The 22,562-nt window shown below is 43.4% G+C and overlaps 2 protein-coding genes across 2 annotated transcripts; both read right to left on the bottom strand.

Moving 5' to 3' along the window:
• Nucleotides 1-4,684: 4,684 nt before the first annotated feature.
• Nucleotides 4,685-6,401, bottom strand: LOC308363766 (ras-related protein Rab-33B-like; the record flags this gene model as incomplete). The annotated part of the gene is made up of 2 exons (XM_080836616.1): nucleotides 4,685-5,161; nucleotides 6,186-6,401. 2 exons carry the CDS (start codon nucleotides 6,399-6,401, stop codon nucleotides 4,685-4,687), a joined length of 693 nt encoding a protein of 230 aa, XP_080692742.1.
• A 582-nt stretch (nucleotides 6,402-6,983) lies between these two features.
• On the bottom strand, nucleotides 6,984-21,309 carry naa15b (N-alpha-acetyltransferase 15, NatA auxiliary subunit b). Its single transcript, XM_080837714.1, has 20 exons — nucleotides 21,078-21,309; nucleotides 18,185-18,269; nucleotides 17,951-18,055; nucleotides 16,853-17,010; nucleotides 16,070-16,204; nucleotides 15,359-15,512; nucleotides 14,941-15,060; nucleotides 14,671-14,766; nucleotides 13,572-13,678; nucleotides 13,247-13,319; nucleotides 12,918-13,087; nucleotides 12,397-12,549; nucleotides 12,051-12,179; nucleotides 11,546-11,759; nucleotides 11,021-11,214; nucleotides 10,759-10,867; nucleotides 9,607-9,705; nucleotides 9,268-9,411; nucleotides 8,898-8,995; nucleotides 6,984-8,684 (listed from the first exon to the last, which is right to left on the bottom strand). Exons 1-20 carry the CDS (start codon nucleotides 21,129-21,131, stop codon nucleotides 8,481-8,483), a joined length of 2,601 nt encoding a protein of 866 aa, XP_080693840.1. The 5' UTR covers nucleotides 21,132-21,309; the 3' UTR covers nucleotides 6,984-8,480.
• Nucleotides 21,310-22,562: the final 1,253 nt, after the last annotated feature.

The raw sequence follows: 22,562 nt of genomic DNA, 5'->3' as shown, positions 1-22,562 counted from the left end.
TGACTAGCGCAGAGATAACTAGTGGCTCCCTTGCCTGCGAATTCTCTCTGCTCTCTCGCCTCCCTCTTTTAAGCGTCATAAGCAACACAGGGAAAGGTCACGACAACACGTGGTCAGAAAATTAAAGGAGGAAAACACAAAAAGAGCAACAACGAAGTTGCAATAAAATGCAACTTGCCCAACTGCTTGTGTTTTCTGTTTTTCTCAACGTTTTAAACATGCGTAGTGGGCTGCTGTGTTTTACTGCTCGTCTGTCTGTGTTGGGGAGGAGGTTGCAGCTTTTTGCCAATTTTCGTAGGCCCGGGCTTCTTTACCTCAATCGTTGGTAAGATAAGTGAAGTCGGAACGTTTGACTATTCAGTGAACTTTGTGATCTTTAGGCATATAACACTGCTGTGTTTACTCAAATAGAAAGATACCCCCTGTGACGTTTAAATGGATTAGGCCATCATTTTCAAAGACTAGGAAGGTCGTCTAAAGTGGATGGACTTTAATTACATAAGTCGTTACCATACGCGTGACGAAAGCTTGCCTGGCCCTGTGTCCTCGCTCACGAAGAGGATTTGAAAAGACTTGTACAAATTGACTACACATTGCAGTATTAAGTTAGAAATGCATTTTGGTGTCCACTTCACAGGCCTGTCTATGGGCCCAGTAAACTTTGAATGTTAGTAGGCCTACAATATTAAATAATAGGCCGAGGCTGATTGCTGTGTTTCAGGTAGAATTAGCCTATTGTGCGAATCACATCTGAAAAGAAATATTATATAAATATTAGATATACAGAAGGCTATTTACAAAACATATTCTATATTGTAGGCCTTAACACATACTGTACTATACAATTAATTGGGGTGGATTTATTTTAAAGGTGTGATTTCAAACGTTGTAAGTCTACTAGTGAAGATTCGGTCACAGGCTGAAACTGCAACATCAAAAGGGCAACAGAACTTTTAACTTTAAGAGTTATAGAGAAAATATATGTTATATGGTATATGCTAGCCCATGTATAAGTACAATCGAAACGATGCGAAATAATGAAAAAGGCTAATGTGGACAAATGACTGAAAAATTACATAATGTTTAGTCACAGATGGAGACGGATCTTAATTCTTTGCATTAGCGCCATCTTGTGTCTCTTTCTTTCTTTGGTCTGGTTGAACGAGTTATTGAGGTGAGCTAGTCTGCTTTTCGGACCAAAACTCCATCTATGAACATATTGGGTTGGTTTAGATGGGGAAGAATTAAATTAGTTTTCAGTGGAAATGTGATTATTACATAGCTGCTGCGGAATAAATGCCATATTTTGGTGCGTTTTATCATTTATCAAATAATGTGAATAAAGTTGTGCTAAAATTAGCTGTTAATAAGTTAAAAGGACCCTGGGGATATGATGCATTATCACCTTACTGGTCTAGATATCGTTAATTTACTATCAATATTTAGTTGGCATCACACAGAGTTCTAGCGGACAACTTCAAATAAAACTGGGTTAAAAGCCTGATTACTATATCTAAGCCCAAACTAAATCCAATGGATAATTTCCAGATCACAATAATGAATGCAGGGAACATCTGTTTGGCATATCCAGTCTAGTAGTGTCACAATGGTGTTGAATGTAGCAAGTCCCTAGTACTGTTGATGTTAAGGAGGGCTGTGACCTTATCAGAATCAGAATTCTTTTAATGGCCAAGTATATTCACACATACAGGAAATTGACTTGGTGTGGTTGGTGCATAAGACATAAGACATAACACATAACATAACAACACAAAAGCATAAACAAGAACAAAGGACAAATGTTTTTTAAGAAAATAATAAATAATAATAATAATAAATAATTTGGGCACATGAAGGGCAAGCTACAGTTAATTTGAGTACGTAAACCCAGAGTCAGTGTGATGCAGGGGGCTTGTTTGTGAGCCCAACTGCCGTGGGGAAAAAACTGTTCAGGTGGCGAGAGGTTTTGGTCTTAATAGCCCGGAACCTTCTGCCGGATGGGAGACTCAGAAATAGGTGGTGACCGGGATGTGAAGGATCAGCGATGATCTTCCTTGCTCTCTTGCTGGTCCTTAAGTGAAACAGGTCTAGAAGAGACAGCAGGTCGCAGCCGATGACCTTCTCGGCTGACCGAATGATCCGCTGCAGTCGACTTTTATCCTTTGCAGGAGAGGCAGCGAACCAGATGGTTATTGAAGAGGTGAGGATGGATTCAATGATGGCTGTGTAGAATTCCATCATCACTTTCTTCGGCATGTTCAATCTCTTTAGCTGCCGAAGGAAGAACATCCTCTGCTGGGCCTTCTTGATTTTGGAGGTGATGTTCTCCGCCCACCTTAGGTCTTGTGCCATGACTGTTCCCAGGAATCTGAAAGACTCCACCATGTTAACTGGGGAGTCACACATGATGAGGGGGATGGTTGGGGCTGGGCTCCTCCTGAAATCTGCTACCATCTCTACAGTTTTTAAAGCGTTCAGCTCCAGGTGGTTCTGGCTGCACCAGAAAGCCAGGCTGTCGACTTTATTTCTGTAGGCGGCCTCATCCCCATTTGAGATTAATCCAATGAGGGTGGTGTCATCTGCAAATTTTATGAGTTTGACAGAGGGGTGGCTGGAGGTGCAGTTGTTGGTGTAGAGGGAGAAAAGTAAAGGAGAGAGCACACAGCCTTGTGGGCCTCCAGTGCTGATGGTCCGAGTCTCCGAGACAAGCTTGCCCAGCCTCACTCGCTGCTTCCTGTCTGACAGGAAGTCAGTGATCCACCTGCAGGTGGGCTCAGGCACGTTCAGCTGTGTTAGCTTGTCTTGGAGGAGAGCTGGGGCGATGGTGTTAAATGCCGAGCTGAAATCAACGAACAGGATCCTGGCAGAGGTGCCGGGGGAATCAAGGTGCTGGAGGATGTAGTGGAGTCCCATGTTGATTGCGTCATGAACAGACCTGTTGGCTCTGTAGGCAAACTGCAGTGGGTCAAGGAGATGGTTGGTGATGGCCTTGAGGTGGGTCAGCACGAGGCTCTCGAAGGTCTTCATTACCACAGAGGTCAGGGCGACTGGTCTGTAGTCATTAAGGCCTGTGATCCTCTGCTTTTTCGGAACGGGGATGATGGTGGATGTTTTAAAGCAGGCAGGTACCACACATTCAGCCAGTGAGGTGTTAAAGATGTCCGTGAACATTTGAGACAGCTGGTCCGCACAGTACCTTATTGTGGTGGAGAGACAGCATCTGGTCCAGCTGTTTTGCGGGGGTTCTGTCTTTTTAACAGCTTGTTGACATCTATGCTATACTTATGCTATCGCCTTATTCTATACCATGAGTCCTCTTACTTTTTGTTTTGTTTTTGTGGCTGAAACATTTCTTTCAGTAATCTGGCCTGTTGTTGACTGATGGGATACACTCAAAAAAGCCAAATGTTCCACAATTTGTCATGTTCTATTCTAGGAACACAGCTACGCACCAAATCTTGTCCAATAAAACTAACATTCCTTTTGAATTGCACTAAACTCTTAACATGTATACTCAAGTCAAATTCAAATTTCTTTAACTTAAAATATGGCCTAGACTTGATGACCACAAAAATATTTGCAATTATGCATTAACCAGACTTTATATGGAACATTTCAGTGAGGACAATTTTTTTTTCTCATGAACAGGCCTCATGGATTGCTAGAGTTCAAGGAAAATAGGCCATCCGTGTATGCCTGGGCTAGACAAGAGCATGACACATGACCAAACACCCTGACACTACACAAGGTTGTGCCTGTAAGAGTTTAGCACTAACACAAGCTGCTTAATTTCCCGTAGGCAGGATTAAATTGTTCCCACCAGCAAGTCACTTGATGATGTGAAACATTATCTTCTCTGAGGTGATGACAACTGACATTTTGTGGAAATCATCCCATTAACCACATGAGTTGAAATCTTGGTATGTGTAACTATGCAGCACCCTCAAGATCCACAAAACTTTGAGCTGAAACAGATATTTTTTTGGTCAAACTGCACCCAGTGTATAATGGATGTAAAAATGTTGTTAGAAAATAAAGCCACAAGAGGATCACCTCGTTAAATACATGCTGTAACACAACAAGGAGTTAACTCTGACATTTTCAGCAGAGAAGTACCATTCTGAATCATGACCTTTGATAACCAAGATGTATAAAAGAATCTGGTGCAGCAATAATAAAACAGGTACAGGACTTCCCGTGGACTACCGATCAAAATAAATGTTTAGAGAGATGATTGGTTTCTTTATTGAATAGTACCATCATTTTTTATAAAACAAGGATATGTAAAGAGGGACAAAGCAGGTAAAATACACACAAACACTTGTGAAAGTACTGAAAATAGTTGACATTCTGAAGGCCCAGTATTCCAAGTGATCAGAATATTCACATTGTTCTTTGGTTTGAGAACAGGCAAGGTTGAAATCTAGAAGGATAAGGACATACTATTCTCCCACTTCCCCTCATACACCAGACAAACAAGCGAGTCTTCACATGACACCACATCATGAACCCGTATAGAAGCCAATTCTTAGCCTGTAGTGGAATGTTTTTCTTTTGCAGTCCGTTCTAGCCCCACCCAATCTTTAAAACTATTTCTCAAAGTCTTCCACTCCTCTACCAAGCGTACAGCACAATTTAAACCAGTCCCAGTGGGTTACAGTCAAACAAGGTAGTCATGTCATTCCTAACAGCCACAGGCCCATTTCTCCTTCTCCGTACTCTTTTTCGATGGTAGCTTAAAACTCTGAAGTGCCTCGCTCTGTGGTGAGTAAGAAGCCAACAACGTCCGCTGTCTCTTCAGCCTGTGAGCCAGTGACACAAAGATGGCTTCAACATGGTCCCCTTGGCCTTCGGGACCTTTGGCCGAGGTCAGGTAGAAGGGCATACCATGGGCCTCAGCAAATCTCTGCACCTGTTCACTATTCACTCCTCCCCAGACACTGGAACCCTGCACCAGGTCGCACTTGTTTCCCACAAGGATGCGGGGCACCTCCTGGCCCAGTGCGTTCCGCCGGCACTCATCCAGCCACAGGGGGAGACTACGGAAGCTGGCAGGGTTGGACACATCGAAGACCAGTACGATGGCGTGCACACTGCGGTAGTACTGCTGCACCATGCTCTTGCGGAAGCGCTCCTGACCTGCAGTATCCCACAGTTGAATCTGTGTGAGAGAGAGAGAGAGGTGAAACATAGGGAGCAGAAAACACAGTGGAGCATGTATGCATGAGCTCCTGCTTCACACTGACATTATTGTGTAACTTCCCATTGCTGCACTGACTCATACCTTGGAACATGGGTGAAAATATGGGAAATAGTTGATCACACACAAACATATGTCATAAGGATGGATCAGTAACCACATTGTGTCTTAAATGCAGTAATTCGCTGAAAAATTAAGCTTACGTATGGATGTAATGGTCATAGTGTGGTCCATTATTGTGTTTTCCCTATTGAGGAAATGTATTAGACAACCAGACACTGATAAAACGTACTGTCCGCTCTCGTGATTTTACGCTGATCACAAGTCGAAGTCCTAGTTGGTTATCATCCAATGCACACCGCGGGCTAACTTAGCTTAAAACGGCATGACTTCCACATTGTGCATAAAGAGCCATTGTTACCTTGATCCAGCATCCATGGCAGTTGCTAGAAAACATTCTCGTTTCATACAAGGTAAACGGAATTTCAATTAGGTGTGGGATGTTAAAATCGGTTGTTAATGTTATGATCCGGAACCAAACGACAGTCCGAATCAATGTGCGGATTTTTCTACAGAAGTTGGACAAGGCCACATTTTTAATTGAAACTTGTAAGAGTGTAGATAGACCAGGTCGCGAGAGCACAATTCTCCAGTTTCGCCGTTGCACAATTCCGTCCAAAAAAAATTGAGGAAATGCCATCTTCTGCTTTCTGACAATGATTCAATACAATGAGGGCTAAAATATAAAAAGTTACTAAAACAGTGTTTATGTTGCACCAGTAGACTATCCCGACTGCTTTAATAGAAAACCAGAAAACATCCAAATTTGTAGCCTAATACAGGATTTCAGTTAAAGATGTTTGCCATCAACTGACTTTTAAAATAAAACATGCTAGGCTATAGCCTACATTATTTGCAAAGAAATATCACCTAACTGCACAATGGGATGGCCACGCTGAAACAACCCAAAAGTAATTTAACAGACCTTAATATTTTCCCCTTCAATATCGACAATTCTCTCACGAAAGTCGACACCAATAGTGGCCTCTGTTTTGTTGGGAAACCTCCCAGCACAAAATCGATACGCGAGGCATGTCTTCCCAACTCCCGAATCCCCAATCACTACAATTTTAAAAAATCTGTAACGCGTCGGCATGGAGGTTCCTGTAGGTGATGTGGAGAGTTCCATTGAGGAGTCCATCCTGACGCTTCACGATAATGAGAGAACCAAGCCAGCAGGAGTCTGTTGGCAGAGCGGAATACTTAGCATAGTGGACTACCCTCACCATATGCAAATTGCAGTGGTGACCTGCCTCCACAAAGCTGATGTGTGTGTCATCTGTTCATCATTGCCCCGTGGTTTACACTTGGGGTGTAGGCTACTATGCTTATGTTGCATCCATGACACAGACGCACTTAATTTTAGTCTAAAGGGCATCTCTCTCACAGGGAAATGTGTGTGTTCACATGCAAGGTAAAATCTGAACACTATTTCAGACTAACCACTGAAAACATTAAATTATTTGCACCATCCCTAATCGGGGGTTCATCGCTAATACGTAGGGAGTACGTTAGAAGAATGCATAGAAATAAACAAATACATTTATAACAAATAAGACTGAAATTGAGTGCCCTTTCATATGCTACAAATCAGGATATTGCATGATTTAAAAAGACCCGATGGATTAGTCTTTTTTTTAAAAAATCTACATTGCGCGTGGATCCATAGAAAACACCGAATTATCTTTTTAAAATAATTTTATTGCATTGTATATTTGGTACCTCTCATGTGTTTGACAAGGGTAGAACTTTACAACTGAAAAAGGAAGAGGTTGAAGGTCACACTGGGAAGGAAAAGAGAGGAAAACAGTTATTTGAGTGCCCCCCGACCATCTTTCCTTTCAAACTGTACAAAGTCAGGGGCATGTTCCAACTGTTGAATGTGAAATGTACATTACGAGCTTGTCCGTTTGATCGACGTTTCTCTACAAAGTAAAGAAATTTAAACATTTCTCTTAAAAAGGTAAAGTAAAAATTGCTCAAGAGAAAGTGGTTAACGTCACAAGTTGTCATCGGTCATCTGTTAGTCGGCACTCCCATTGGAACGTTAATGCTACTCTCCCGCCGTTTAACATAACGGACGTAATGGAGCACGACAGCTCCTCAATCTTGTCCACACTGGTACCAGTTATATCTGCTGAATGTGTGTTTGTGTGATAGGTCTAAGTGTCAGAATAAAGCATGATTGACAAATGCCTGATTTATTGATCAAAATACATCCAATTTTAGAAGTTCGTATTTGTCCGTTTCATACATCACCAAGGTATTCACGTCTTGTCAAGTCCAGGTTTGATGACAAACAAAGGCAAGTGAACCACGATGCTTGGCTACCAAGAGTGTCGTTTTCATAGTGTCTTTAAGAACAGTACAAAATCCAGATATCTACAACAAACTCAAATCCTCACACTGTAACCCAATTGAAACAAAGGAGAAAAAAAAATGCAAACCATTTATGGCATTTGCCATTCATACTACAATCCTAGTACCCTTTGACCTCTTGTCTCTGTGAGATAGCGCCATTCAGGGAGCCTGTCACCTGGATGACTTAAGCCTTGGAAGAGGATGCAAGTGCTTGACAATGTGGACTAACTCAGAGCCCTGCCTCTCCTTTCCTCCTACCTCCCTCCCTCTCCTCACCCCTTGTCTCCCTCCTCCCATTCACGGAAACCTTTTTGAAATTCAGCTCAGTGCTTTTTAAAAAGTCACAGACTATGCTATTTCCATAACACATTTTTTCCATATAAATTACTTTTTTCTTTAAAACATTGGAAGTATAGATGTTGTGGCGGGGGTTGGCTTCTAATTGCTCCTGTGTGTAGTCCGTAGGTTATGGCCTCCACTCCGTTCAGTTGCGTACCGTGGTGGAAGTTTGACTTGGTCTTTTCTGTCTGTTTATCAGTTAGAGAAAGTAGTTATCAAGCAAGGTTGCTTTTGACAACAACAAAAAATGGCCATTTCTCATTCTCTTCTTTTTTTCTCTCCCCTGCTTCCCCCTGCATCCTCCTCTCAAAAAAACAAAAAGGAAACACAATGTCAATCAATAATCATCTCAGTCTTGCTGTGAGTGGCTCCAATGACAGGAGAAAAGAGGTGATGGGGAGAGGGGGGGGAGAGAAAGAGAGTTGTTGACGAGAGGTGATTGCTTGTCCACAGCAATCAGTTCCCTCCATTTGTCTTGAACAGAACACTCCCCCTCCTACCTTGGCTCCCTCCCCTCTCTTCACATATCATTGGCCAGCTCCTCGGTTTCCGTGGAGACGTCGCCGTTGACTGCAATCTTGGTGTTCTCCTCGTAGCCGGGAGGCATGAAGGCCAGTGTGTAAGGGTACAGCTTGTGGCATTCTGCCCGGTAACTCTCGGCTGCAGTCTCTTTTGCATCACCAAGGCTACCATCGCCAAGGCTTTCCAAGACATCTGAGCATATCTGAGGACACAGACAAGCTATGAATCAGTAAGTTTCAAATGTGTTAAACAACTTTGGTAGTGTGTGGATGTTGGGTACACAGAAGACCAAAGGACCAGATGTGACAAATGTCATAATTCCTAGTTTCATAATACATTGTGATATAGGACCATACGCTTTATTCGTGCCATTTAAAGTTAAAGTCCGTGGTAAGGAAACAGAGCTGGTCTGAACCTGAATGCTTCTGTTGCTGAGGGGCTCCTCCAGCGCTGTGGCCAGCTCTACAGCCTTCCTCTCAGTGGAGGAGTCCAGGTAGGCCATCATTTTGGCAGCTAAAGCCAAAAGCCAGAGGGGGGGGGGGGGGGGGAGAGAAAGAACGAGGGAGAGAAAAAGGATACAGGAAAGACGTTAAAAACAACAGGAAGAGAGTGATACTGATATGTGGCATACATAGCTCTGTGATGGATGGACCACTAACAATACTTGAAAGTGGCATGTGTAAAACAGCGCACTTTGCATGTGTATTTATATAGAAAAACTATTTTCTATGTGGATTGAACTGTGTGCGGCAAGTATTTCTGTCTATTTATTTGGCTAAGCATACCCGCTAATCTATGAGGGATGGAGTTGGAGTGCTTCGTGAGGAAGGTCTGGTTGTAGCTCTTAGCATTGCTGTCTCCAAAGAGCCGGGATATCTCCTGCTTCAGCACGGTGTGCACGGCGTCCGGCAGGTCCTTGCTTTCAGACACTATAGGACCAAAACACATGGTGAGGGTTTCACACACACACACACACACACACCAATAACTTAATGAACCTTTCAATCGCAACCATATAGGTCCATAAACAAATAGGGGTCAAATCTAGAAAATTTCCATCAGCAGCAGACAGTGGAGGGGTTGGCATTGTGTCTGCAGCCAGAGAGTATCAGTGGCCAACTTACCTCCTTTAAAGAAGCGGACTAAACACTGATGAAGCCATGGGTGGTCCGGGTCTATGGCATAAGCCCTCTTCACTGACTGCAACATTAACAAGAACTTTTCTGGAAAAGACAAAATCATTTTTTCAAGAAATTCAAGTATTGCGGAAAATTCAAGAACATGCAGTACCCTTGCGATCTTGGCTACATACAGTGTGTGTGTGAGAGAGTGAGTGTGTGTGTGTGTGTGTGTGTGTGTGTGTATATATATATATCTAATATACTATATATATATATATATATATATATATATATATATATATATATATATATATAAAAATATACCCACACACAGGGAAATCACTTGAGTTTATATAAGAGTATTAATTACCAACCTTAAACATTAAAAGGTCAGAAATGTTAAATGTCATAGTGGGGGAAACATATCAAGTGTGCGTTATGCTGAGCACTCATTGAGCACTTTTCACTCTTGTGCACATATATTTAATTGCATAGACATATTACTGACATAATTGAACTGTCAAGATACGCCATGCCAGTTGTATAGGAAGGGACACCCGGTTGACTGAGGTATATTGCAGCAATCGCCGCAATGACTACTCATTGAAATACAGGCACGTAAAGAGGATCAGTTTGGAAAGAGAGAGAAGAGAAAAAAAAACTTGATTTAAACCAAATTATTTGTTATACTCCCCATAACTCTTACAGAAGTTGTAGTGCAACGGCCTGGATAATTTATTCATTCTTTGGTAACGCAGTGTATACTGCTCAAATTGATAAATGCATTTTCATTTATTGAAACTGAATTTATCCTTCGCTTCATTGAGCAGATTACTCCTACTTTTACTTTGAATACAGATGTGATCCACACTTAATCCACAGGCGCGCCTTCTGTGCGGAGGTTAACCTGACAGTAGTAGTTAATCTGACCAATTTATGCGTCTTGACCCATAGAAGAACCATTTTGGAGGTGGACGTTCAGTACGTTCATGTGCACGCGATTTTGCACAGATTTGACACGCATTCAGATTTATAAAGAAAATGGGCGTACATTGGGTTTGAAACTTTTTTGTTTTGTGCTTATACACGGTCCTATGGCAAGTTGTGCGCACAGATTAATACATTTGGCCCAGTACTTTATAATGTTGGTCTTACCTTTTCTAAAGTAGATCTCAAACGCCAACAGGTGGGTGTCTATCTTGTTTTTTACCAGGTTTTTTAAGGGTGTCAGGAACTTAACAGCCTCATCTAAGGGGTTTTCCACCTGCACAATGCATATAGACAGAGAAAGAGAATTTAATGAAAGTATGAAAGAAAAACAGCAGACGATTTTCTATTCATTTCTGATCTACTTATTTTGGCTACAGTATGGCTTGCCTCATCTACATGCAGGAACAAAAACCAACCATACGCATACCTTAGCCAGTTTATCTGGTATGAGTTCCTCCTTGGGCCCTCCGATCTCTTCGTCATCGTCTTCTTTCTTTTTCTTCTGGTTCTTCAGCTGTTTCTCCTTCTCTGCGTTCTTCTTCTCCTCCTCCAGCTGGGCCTTTTTCTGTGCTCGCCTTTGCTTGTTTCGCAGCTTCTTCTGCTCTTTGTCCGACAGGTTCGCTACAGGAGCAGAAACAAACAGTTCGTTATTTGACCCTCATTATGAGTATTCTGCGAAAAGAAGGGTGGTGGCTCCCTGCTCATGCCCTACAACAGGGTCTCCACATATCCCAGGGACATTCCCATTACCTCCAACCAGATTCCCATTCTTTGACAAGTACATTTGCCTCAAAACTGCTAGTTTACAAGTTCATCTACTTCCAACAACATTTTTAGGGTTCATTTCCAAAACCAAAATTTCACTGTCCATAAAAAAAAAGTTGGACCCTTTGGTACACCGACTTAAGTGAGACAGCACAGTGTGTTTGATGACGGTGTTTGCTGCCATTACCCGTGTCAGCCTGTAGCTCCTTGTTGTCGTCGGTGAGTGGGTTGTCGTGGAGACTGAGGTAGATGTGGATGGCGGTGCGGGCAGCTTTGAAGTAGAAGGGGTGCAGGCGAAGCACATCCTCCAGCTTGAGCAGCTCCACATAGGAGCGCAGGGTCATCTTGCGCATGCAGTACGTGTGGAAGTCAAACTGGTCGTCCGTGATCTCCACAAAGTGCTACACCAGGAGGAGAGCAGAGGACAGAAGCTCACTGAATCATGATGCTGAACTGAATGTTGGATTGACACGATGAAAGACATGGTTTTGATGGCATTTGATTCTGCAGTTGGCTGATGGTGGTGAATGCACATCCATTACGGTACTGTTACTTGTGGTCACCATCTGTAGGATCGTTATAACCTGCAGAGTTACAGGATTCCAGCTTCTACCTACCCACAGTGAATATCTGTGAGAAAAAGGCAAAGCATGGACTACGGAAAAACATGTTTGAATGAGGCAGGCACTCACCCTTTCGATCTCGTGGCACTTCTTGAGAGCATCACCAAGTTTATTCATAGATTTGTAGGCCAGAGCACACTCTGTTTGGAACCACATACACTGCATCTCGTTCAGGTTCTCGACTGCAGATGCCCCCTCCTGTGATCAGACGAATAGAGCAACACTTCCTCAGACTCGTACGCGTACATTTACTAATCTATATGGTTTTTTTTCTACTGCTGATTTTCCAAAAGAACTGCCACGAACATTTTCGTTATTTGAGACAACCATGATAGGTTCCAACACTTACAATTTTTTTCAATAGTTACAGGGAGATTACTCCAGAGAAAAATGACTGAGCCACACACAAACATACCCGAGTGAATTTGGAGCACATGTCCTCCGCCTCTTTGACCAGGCCAGCCTTGAGCAGGTATTTGGCGCATTTGGAGTTGATGAAGCGGTCAGCTGTGTCCAAAGCCTGAGCCTCGTCCATCCAGCGAGCTGCCTCCCGGATGTTCCCAGCATGCTGCGATAGAAAGCGAGTCACAATATCCAACAGTCAACATAAAGTGAGGAAAGGGTTCCTAATAAGGTTATAAACAATACAGTGGACTATACTTTGGAAAAGTGTAACTCTGTTGTCATTAGGGGAAATACACCGCTCTTAAGTGTGCCTTCAAAACATTAAAACATCAGGTGTTGTCCTTTATATAAGATACGTCCCCCCCCACCCCCGCACAAACAGTTTGCATTTTTTGCACAGATTTCATTAGCAAAGTTGTTACATCAGTTGTTCAATAGCAAATGTATTGTGGTCTCTGACCGTGTGTTCATACAGTGTGCATGTCAAAGACCAGTTAAAAGAAGGTGTGCATCCTCCTCCATGAGCATTACCTTGTATATCTTGGCCTTAACGAGGAACAATTCGATTAGTGTGGGCGTGCTCTCGATTGCAGCATTGATGTAATCCAAGGCCAGACTCTGCTGCCCAATCTGGTCGTAGTGCTGGGCCAGGAAGTACTGCACCCACAGTAACGTAGTTGGGGGCTCCTCTTTACCATCATCTGAGAACCAAAACAGCAGTTAACCCAGAACAGTCCCTCATCCCACCCAGCCAGAGAAGCTCATTCCTCACTGCACTGGGTGGCTTATACAGCACAAAGGCTAATTGTTGTTAAATGGCATTAAAATCAATCTAAAACTCAAACATTAATCTCACTTACCATTCTGATTGAACATTCGGCAGCTATTTAAAGTCGTTTCAAAACCAACAACTAATTCTTCAATTATCGACACCTGCAAGAAAGAAGAAAAAAAAAACATTTTTGTGCAGTTTGACCAGGAGTTACTATGCGTACTAGATGCATATAGCCTAATAAGCAGTTCTGATGACAAAGGCACGAAGACACTTCTGATAAGAGTTCCCATTGGGAGTTGGAAAATGGTCCCATGTACTTAAGTACCACCCACTCTACTAATAGCATTTGACTGGTACTGATGACATGGCAGACACACAGTTAATGTGAAAGTGTAAGTGTAAACCTTTACCTTTTCTTTATCATTATAAAGGGACCTGAGGGTGGTGAATACTGGAGGGCAGCCTTTGCTGAAGTTCATTCTTAAATATTTATCCAGGCACTCGCAGAACTTTTCCCCTGAAGGACAAAGATAAAAAGGTGAAGGTCAGGTATTTAGCAGATGCTTTTTTCAAAAGCAACCAATCAAACCGCTTACATGCGACTTATATGTCTGCAAACAGTCGGTACCCACACACATAGAAAGGGTCCTGTAACAAATATCCAAAGTAATCTTGGATAGACACAAACCCATCTAATTGACCCTTCCGCGACCACTCCCCAAAACGGTAACTGATCAATCATAGCATAGCAACGGTTACTAAGCTCGGGACCTCAGTCAAGTGAGCCATTTTGATGAATGGAAGTCAATGAGAGAGACGTCTGCTCGAGAAGAGAAAATGAAACGTTGCGCTTATGGAGTGTGTAATTCTGACAGCCAATATCCAAAAAGGCTGGAGGGAGGGGTAACATTTTATCCCTTCCCGAAACCCAAGACCCAGAGAGAGAAATGCCTGCTGTGGATTAAACAATGTTGACGACCCCCCCCCCATCAGCTGAATGTCAGCAACGTAAACAGAAGCACCTACGTTTGTTCCAAGAAGCTATGTCGCTCAAATCTGCCCACTGCATCAAAAACGTGAGAAAACCCTTGCTTAAAATACGATTCAGTTTTACCACCTTACATTTTTGCGTTTGCGTAGCGGCGACTGTGTAGATATTAGAACACATAAACATAGCTGGAATGAACCTGTTAGCCTTAGCATTTGTCTGTCTACAAACACGGCATGTAATGTCGTGGTTGTAGCCTATATAAGCATATTGCAGACCCTTTTGCCTGCTTCGATCTGAGATCTTGCCGTTTTTCCAAAAAATGCTTGCGATTTCTTTGGGTAGGGCTGAAATTGACACGGTTGAAAACATGTTGCCACGCCATTCATACCAATGCTGAGAACCTGGGAAACGTGAATGCTTGACTGATATAGCAAGCGTTGCTAAGGGGGGCGGAGTTTGCGGAAGGGTCCATTGTGTGATGACAGAAAAAATGCTCAAGACTCAAGCTCCCCACTCACCAGCTAAGAAACTGAGAGGAAGCCTTCTAGGCACCAGTCCCTTGGGGTACTTCACCCAGGCCTCCTCATAGATCTTCAGCTTCTCGTCAGCACTCACTAGAAAACAAGACAGAAGAGTGTCAGTTGATATACATGGATAAGTTCAATCGATGCATTTTTAGTTTTATTGTTTTTCGTTGTTCTGCCCTATGTAAAGCATCTTTGGGTGCTTAGAAAAGCGTTTTACAAGTGTACAGTGGATTATTATTATTATCTGCCTGGTCACCATACCTGGCTTGAGGGCGTTCTCGAGGCCATGGTAGTAAGACCAGTTCTCAGGGTTGCGCTCCTGAAGACGGTGGTATACCTCAGTAGCGTCCTCATACCGCTCCAGTTTCAGCAGCACCTCACCTACAGGGGGCACACGTGGACGTCAGAGAGGTTGGCTCTCCGTTCCTCCTCTTTTCCACTACTTGTGGAGTGGTGTTGTCACAATGGTCACAAAAGTCTGATATAGCAGACTGGAATGGATACACAGAATGAAGTTTATTGGAGGAAATAAAATAGGCAAAAGTGAATATAAAATTAAGAAGACCAGGTTAAGTGATATCTAGACAAAAGATGAAGAGTGATGAACTGAAAGAACAGACGTGTAAAACACAAAGAAAATACCCAGCCAGACAGAGCACGCTGCAGTAAGTAGGCTAACCTCTAGTCTCCTCCACTGCCAGTTTGTCACAGATCTGTTTCTCGTAGGTGGTTAGGTGCTCCAGTGCTTCTTTAAAGAGGCCTGCCTCTCTCAGGACCTGGTTCTGGTAGAGCAGCAGCTCACTGTACTCATAATCCACTTTGTCTGGAGAAGTCTGGAAAAACACACACAGTTATTTACAAATGGCTTTGTGAACTTTTTTTTCCTTTTCATTTAGTCTTTGTTCTATTTTCTCAAAATGTTCAGTTTTCACTTGTGGGGCTGTCTTGCTACCTTTTTAAGGGGACTACGTGAATAAAGTGGACTTGACTTGAGAAGGTGGAGTAGGATTGCAGATGGAGCAATCTGGGGAGGATTACCAACCACAACAGCACTTGCATGTAAGGAGGTCCTAATTGGTCACATTATCCCCAAATTTAACAAAGGTACAATTTCAAACAAAATATCAGGGACGGCAGAGAGAGGGAGGGTTATTGTGCTGCCCAGTGACACGACGGATTACAAGTCCTGAGAGACGAGTGGTCATGGCAACACCATTCTTTACCTTGTCCAACTCTGAAAAGGTGCTCCAATAAATGTATGACTAACTGTAGTACCTCTCTATACATCCTTTTACACTACACTTGCAAAGTTTATGACTCCATGTAAGCAACTTAAATGGTTTTGAACCAGGTGTGGTAAAGGGAACATGCTGGGGATGATCATAGGTACCTGTTGCGTTTTTCGGAACTCTTCGATGATTTTGGCAGCCATCTCATAGTCCTCGAGGAGGTGATATGCAATGGCGTAACCGATCCACGAGGCCCTCTGAGCTGGTCGCAGCTGCAGGAGCTGGTACCTGGTCTCCTACAGGTCAGAAGATTTGAGAAAAAACAGACGGACATTATGTTTCTCCACAGCAGAACAAAGACCTCACTAGCTGAATAACTGGAATGTAATGAAATTGCAAAAAAGTATCAACAATGCACAATACACTGAAAACGTATGTTTCTCTTCTTAATGGTCGAACTACTCCACACCTCCTTTCCCCATTGGTGCATGACCCTTGCAGAGTAGAATGAACCCCAATTTGAAGGAGTTTAATGGACAAACATTTCTCATTAGAGCAGCACAAAAAGTGTCCCCTCAGGGGTTAATGAGGACCAGTTTGCCCCTTTGCAGATAGTAATGCTGCCTACTTAATGAGGTCAGGGAATACAGCAGGCCAGGCAGTGCCAACAGAGGGCTTCAGGGAAACTGGTACAGAAGTAAGAAAAGGCTAAGGGAGCAGTGAACAGGAGATCTGAGACCCCCTTTACAGCATGCAGCAGATAAAGCAGGACAGAAGAGAAAAAGATGTGTTTGAGAGAGAGAGAGAGAGAGAGAAAAAAAAAGAGACAGAAACTGGGGTGAGGGATAAAGTGTGGTTTTGCTGGCAAAGGAAGCTAGAGGTGATTATTGCTGATTCATGACACTAAAGCCAAGCAGCCAGCTCTCACACACACACACACTTACCCTGTAACCCTCCAGGTCCCTCATTTGGATCTGTAGCAGGGAGAGATCTCGCAAGATCTGCAGGTTGTCCTTGTCCCATTTCAGTGCATTTCTGTAACATTTGATTGCCTCATCATACTTCTTGTCGGAGCGCTGCAGCAAGCCATACACGTGCCAGCCTGAAATCAGACAGTTAAGGACCCAAACTTCTTCCTTTACCTTTTCTGTGCCCCCCCCCCCCCCCCCCCCCCCCAAAAGCGCGACAGTCGCAAAAATTATGGTTAAGACAGACCATCAGTGCAGTGCAATCATCTTAGCACAGTGAGTACAAACAAGCTCCTCACAAAGGACTACGTTCTGCTTCTCACAACAACACAGAGCAGGAACAGGGTGATGTGTTATACTGTAATCAGATCAGGTGTGGCCAGATGGACAGAAACTCCTGTCTGTGGTATTCCTCCCAGGAGGTGCAGTGACACCACCACAACAAATCGTCATAAACCAGCCTCCTGTTTCAGTGTGCATCGGACCATGACAAAGCATGCTTATGGCTATAAATGTGCAGAGCACGGTTCCCTATGGTGGAAAGGGCAGTGGTGTGGCAGCTGGTGTGGGCTGGGTGGGGTAAGGCCAGGGCCGCTGTAGGCTTGTGTTAGTGGGGGCTTATGGGCTGCAGACGTCAGCACCCATTACACTCGGCAGACCTGGCCAATCTCCATCACTGCCACACACTACTGCTGCTGCTGCCACTGCCAGCTGCCTGCCCTGTGTGTGTGTGTCTGTGTGTGTGTGTGTGTGTGTGTGTTAGCAGTGGCGCCTGAGAGCTGATGAGTGTGTGTATGCTTATTTCAACACTGCATGTGTGTATGTGTGTGTTAATAAACACACACACACACACACACCAGAGTAGGGCAATAAGGGAGTGGCAGCAACGAAGGGAGCAATGAACACCCTCACAAGTACATGCACCTATTTTCTCTCTCATACACACACAGTTACAACACAGACACATCAACACAGAAATTGCACCCGGATAGAAATGATAACCACTGCCTTGCTCAGACTGTGCTGGTTCTCATGGCTCAAACTGTGGGGAAGCAGACAAACAAGAAAGGATACAGACGTGGCTCTTCAGATCATTGCGCAGGCCTCTTCTGACCAGCTCGTATGCCTCTTCCTTCTTGCCCAGGCAGTTGAGGGTGAGCCCCTTCATAGCCAATGTCTCTGCAAGATGATAAGTGAAGAGAGAAAGAAACACACAGAAGAAAAAGCAATGTTACGCAGGTTGAGACTCCTTACCCTGCTTGCTTTTAACTACGCCTGTGCCTCCTCAGACATTTCAGGATCTCTTACCTCCATGCTCTGCAAACTTGGGATTGGACAGGATCTGTTTGCAGAATTTCAGCCCATTTCTGTACTGCTTGTGCTCGTAGCATCTCTGTGGAGGTGAGGAGAAGAGGCAGGTGAGGACCACGCACCAAGAGAATCACGCTGCTGGTTATCGCCGTTCTAGCACACACCACGTCGCCCCAATCTTGCTGGGTTTACAGAGCTGAGGAGGCTTAGCTGCAATAGCTGACCTCTTACTGAGTGTGAGCATGTGTGCGTGCCTGTCGCTACAAACAACTCTAAATGACCATAATTTTCTTTCTGTGGTTATATTTGGAGCAGTGTTGCACAAGAGCTCCAGTCACTTCTCTCTGCTTTAACACAACTGGGTGCTGAGGTTCAAGCAGATGGCTGGTCTACGCAGCACCATCACTAAAGCATGTGGACAGAGGTGTCTTTATTGGAAGCATTTTTTTCCTAATCAGCACCCTGTCAATTACCACTGAGCCAGAGAGAGGAATCTCTCCTCATGACCTTAAATTTGTTTGAATGATTGTGGAAGATGTTAACGGGATACATAACTCAAGCACCACAACCTCTTGCAATGCTTCTACGGCATTTAGGATCTGGCTAACGTTGGTCTGAAAACATATGAAACATTACACAAACATCCAAGTAAAGGACAAAAAGTCCATTGTAAAACCGAGAGGATGATGGGAGGCCTGGATGATGCCTTCGCCTCATATTTTACCAACCGGCCCATGGAAAAGTGGCCCTTATTCTTAGGAATAAGGGAAAAGATGGCAACAAACTAGAATCAGTATGTGAAGAGCAACATTTAAGGCATAGGCCTAATGGAGAACATACCCTCTCATTCCCTCCCCTTTTCCATGGCCTAGGGGCTGACAGCTGAAATTGATCATGGCAGCACCTAGTTCTGCTGGATGTTTGCAGACACAGCATACTGTAAGAACCAGTAGCTTCATACTGCTTAAAAGCCAATTGCACAAACAGGGCATAGCCTAACTCAAAAGGTCATAACAGATAAAATGGCTGCCAGCTGGGGGAAATGGAACCAAGCGAAGACCCTTAAAAAACCAAATCACTCAACTATTTATCCAATGAACAATAGCAATTGTCAAATAAACCACACACCATGGCGAGAGAGTAGTGCATAGAACCACTGATGTTCCAGCTATAACACAAATAAACCACACACCATGGTGAGAGAGTAGTGCATAGAACCACTAATGTTCCAGCTATAACACAAATAAAACACACACCATGGCGAGAGAGTAGTGCATAGAACCACTGATGATCCAGCTATAACACAAATAAAGGGTGATTTCTCCAAATGGCATCAAAGGTAGTGTGCTCAAATACGACTTTCCACTGACACCACAACAAAGTTGAGCAGTTTAAAAGTAGTGGTAGTCGAACCATTTGAACGTCTTTAACATGCAATTTTAAAAGGGGATATCTTATTATTAGACGACTTAGATAGATGGTAGGTCTAGCTACCTGTGCACTTCTTGACAACTTCTGTGATCGGCCTTGAAACGTTGTCCCAGTTCACTTAAAACTACCCGTCACTATCAGCCATCACAGTAACGTTAGTATCTAACTTGCATGCCACTACAAACGTTAAGACATACGTTGCTTCACACTTTAAGCACAATAAACCATCATAAACACAATACAGTCGTGCTACTTTCCTGCTTGATGCACTGAACCTGCCATGTTACTTTAGCAAAACGCTGACAGGCCAAAACATGATCGTTAGCTAGCTAACGAGAACTGGCTAGTAAAAGCTACAGCTCAAGTGACTAGCAATGTCATCACCGAACCTTTTTTAATCATACGCTTTTATATATGGCCCACTCAGTTGGTCAAAATGATGCAAATCGTTGCTTCAGTGTCAGGATAGCCATCTCAATAACGTCACGGAATATTAAATGTGGGTAACACGCAGATTATACTAGATTTTCAATAACAGCCAACATTAGCTGTTAAATGTGCCTGATCCTCTGCGTTAGAAGGTTAGCCTGCAAACGTTACCACACTGCTAGCCAAATGCCTAGCTAACAAGGAATCACATATCAGATAGATATCTAGCTATGTATATGAAGTGGCTATCTTCGCAATCCAACCGAGGAGAATCTAAACAAAGCAACGAATTTCAGAAAGCACAATGTGTGTGGTTAGCTAACGTTGGAGGGCTGGGTAGTGACAGTGTCAAGCTAGCTAAGGTTTACACTAAAACCGTTATCGGCTAGCTAGAAACATACCGCTCACTCACGTTAAAAGTTAGCTTCTATGTTTCTCGGGCTAACGTTACTTTAAGTTGTTCTTGCATGTGGACCACTTAGCCAAAAATAACAATAGGCCTTCAGATGGGCACCAATTGCCACAATCGTGGTTTAATAAGCGTGAACTAGCATCCGACAGTGTACTCTAGCCTGCTAGCGATATCACTTACAGCTAGCTAGTAACGGTGTGACCCTAAATACAGACGGCTTCCTTGTACTGATCAGGTTAGCATGCATGCACACGAATTACTGGCACACAACATTAAATCACAATTGTTACAAAAACTTTGTGGACGAGAAAGGTGATTTTTAGACAGGCATCTCTCTTCTCAGGAAAATACATGGGTCCTGTAGGTTGGCAAGGTAGCTGATAGTTCGCTAGCTAGCAGTCATTTGACAGCACTTGGTTCTTAGATCAATGTTATCTGATAGTGAGCAACTGCTAGCTAACTTAGCTATGATGATGTTAGCTAGCTAGTAGCCTAACAAGGCGAGGCCGACGACAACTTCAGCCAATTATGTTGATGCTTATAGGTGTAAGCAGGCAGTGGATAGAGTACCGGTGAATCAATCTTCTCCAAAATGCATGGCAGCAACCACGGACTTACCAAAATCCTTTTGAAGAGAGCGTTTTCTTTCGGTGGTAGAGTAATTGTCGGCATCGTGCAAGGTTGCTAGCTAATAACGTTATTTTCCTAAGGCTCAGCACATGTGAATGAATGTGAGAGAGTAAGTGTGTCTCCCGATTCGCCCCCTTGTTCTCCGACTCTTCACTCTCTCTCGATTGCTCCCTTTTCGGGCTCTCAGCTCTCACGTGGTGCCAGAAAAGACCCCTTTAGCCCAAAATGGCCGATTAGCTTTTCCTCCGGGTCAAGCTGCGCTGTGAGACTGCGTGCCGGCTGCCCTGCGTTGCACCCTGGTTGTTCACACAGTAGGAACGGAGCCGCGCTAATGATTTCCGGACTGAGGAACATTATAGCCCGGTGGAGAATACCTTGTCATTTAAGTTACCAGCCTTTATTGTGTTATGACCATGCACGCAGTTATGTTTCGTTTCTAACTACAACAACAACTCCTGACTGAATATGAAACTTGGAGGGGTGGGGGCAAATATTAAGGAACAAACGTTTTTTAAGGAAGCTGAAATAATGAAGAAACGCAACCTTTAAGCCTAACGTAAATCAAAAGGGACATTTTAGAAATGTCGCCTATGTAATGCCCATGACTGACCAGGAGAGGGCGATCTAGCAACATCTGTTGGTGGCATGTCTCCGGTACTCCGTTCCAAATGAGTTCCGTGAATGTATAGTAGTGCTTTAGAAGGGTAGCGAAAGCTTATTCCGTTTGCTGTTCTTGGGTAGAGGAAAAGTGTATGACTTAAGATGAAGGATCAGTGGAATAAGTTGAATTTTGAAGGTGCATTTTGACAAGGTGTAAAGCAGGACGTGTAAAATGTATTTGGAAAGATTAATTTTAAAAGTATATATAAAAAATAAAAAAAAGATGGAAAATGTGCTCAACAAACATTTGGCTCACGCTTTTTAAACACTACAATCATAGAAAATAAATCACTGCAAAAGGAGGTCTAGAGAGAGAGCAACATATAAGCATACAAGCTACCAGTTCACAGGGGAGATTTAAGGGTGGTAAATGGTTCCAAAGCCTAGGATCAGAAAAAAGCATGGTTACCCTTGTTCTTTATCTGGGACCTTGGAACATGCAAGAACGTTTGGACAGTGCATCTTACAGGCATGAGTAATGTGTCCACGAGGAAGGTTAGGTAAGGTCATTCTAGAATAGAACCAAGCTGTAAAGAAACAGTAAAACATTGCACACAATCCCAGAATAAAGAGAAAGCCAGTCGAATGAGACATGCATGGGGGGAAGTATTGTCTCTCTTCCCTGCTCTTAAGATGTACATGAGGTAGATTAGTCTTTCTTGCCCCCATGAATAGACAGTTGGTGTGGTCCAGGTGAGATGACATGAGGCCTACTGCCTGTTTAAGTGCCTCCATACTGCATTGTGCTTCACAGTGTTTTTTGTGTAAAAGACAATGAGAAAAAAATGTGTGTTTGAGACAGAAGGTGGCGTG

This window comes from Sprattus sprattus (assembly GCF_963457725.1).
Source record: "Sprattus sprattus genome assembly, chromosome: 4".
NCBI lineage: Eukaryota > Metazoa > Chordata > Actinopteri > Clupeiformes > Clupeidae > Sprattus > Sprattus sprattus.
The sequence above is the reverse complement of the archived record's forward strand: the minus strand, read 5'-3'. Positions and strand labels throughout refer to the sequence as shown.

Excerpts from the sequence above, each read along its gene's own strand:
- naa15b (XM_080837714.1), bottom strand. The coding sequence starts at position 21,131 with ATGCCGACAATTACTCTACCACCGAAAGAAAACGCTCTCTTCAAAAGG. Across the intron at positions 16,205-16,852 it reads GGGACCTGGAGGGTTACAGG|GAGACCAGGTACCAGCTCCT; the intron begins GTAAGTGTGTGT and ends TCTGACCTGTAG. Across the intron at positions 14,767-14,940 it reads CGAGAACGCCCTCAAGCCAG|TGAGTGCTGACGAGAAGCTG; the intron begins GTATGGTGACCA and ends CTTGTTTTCTAG.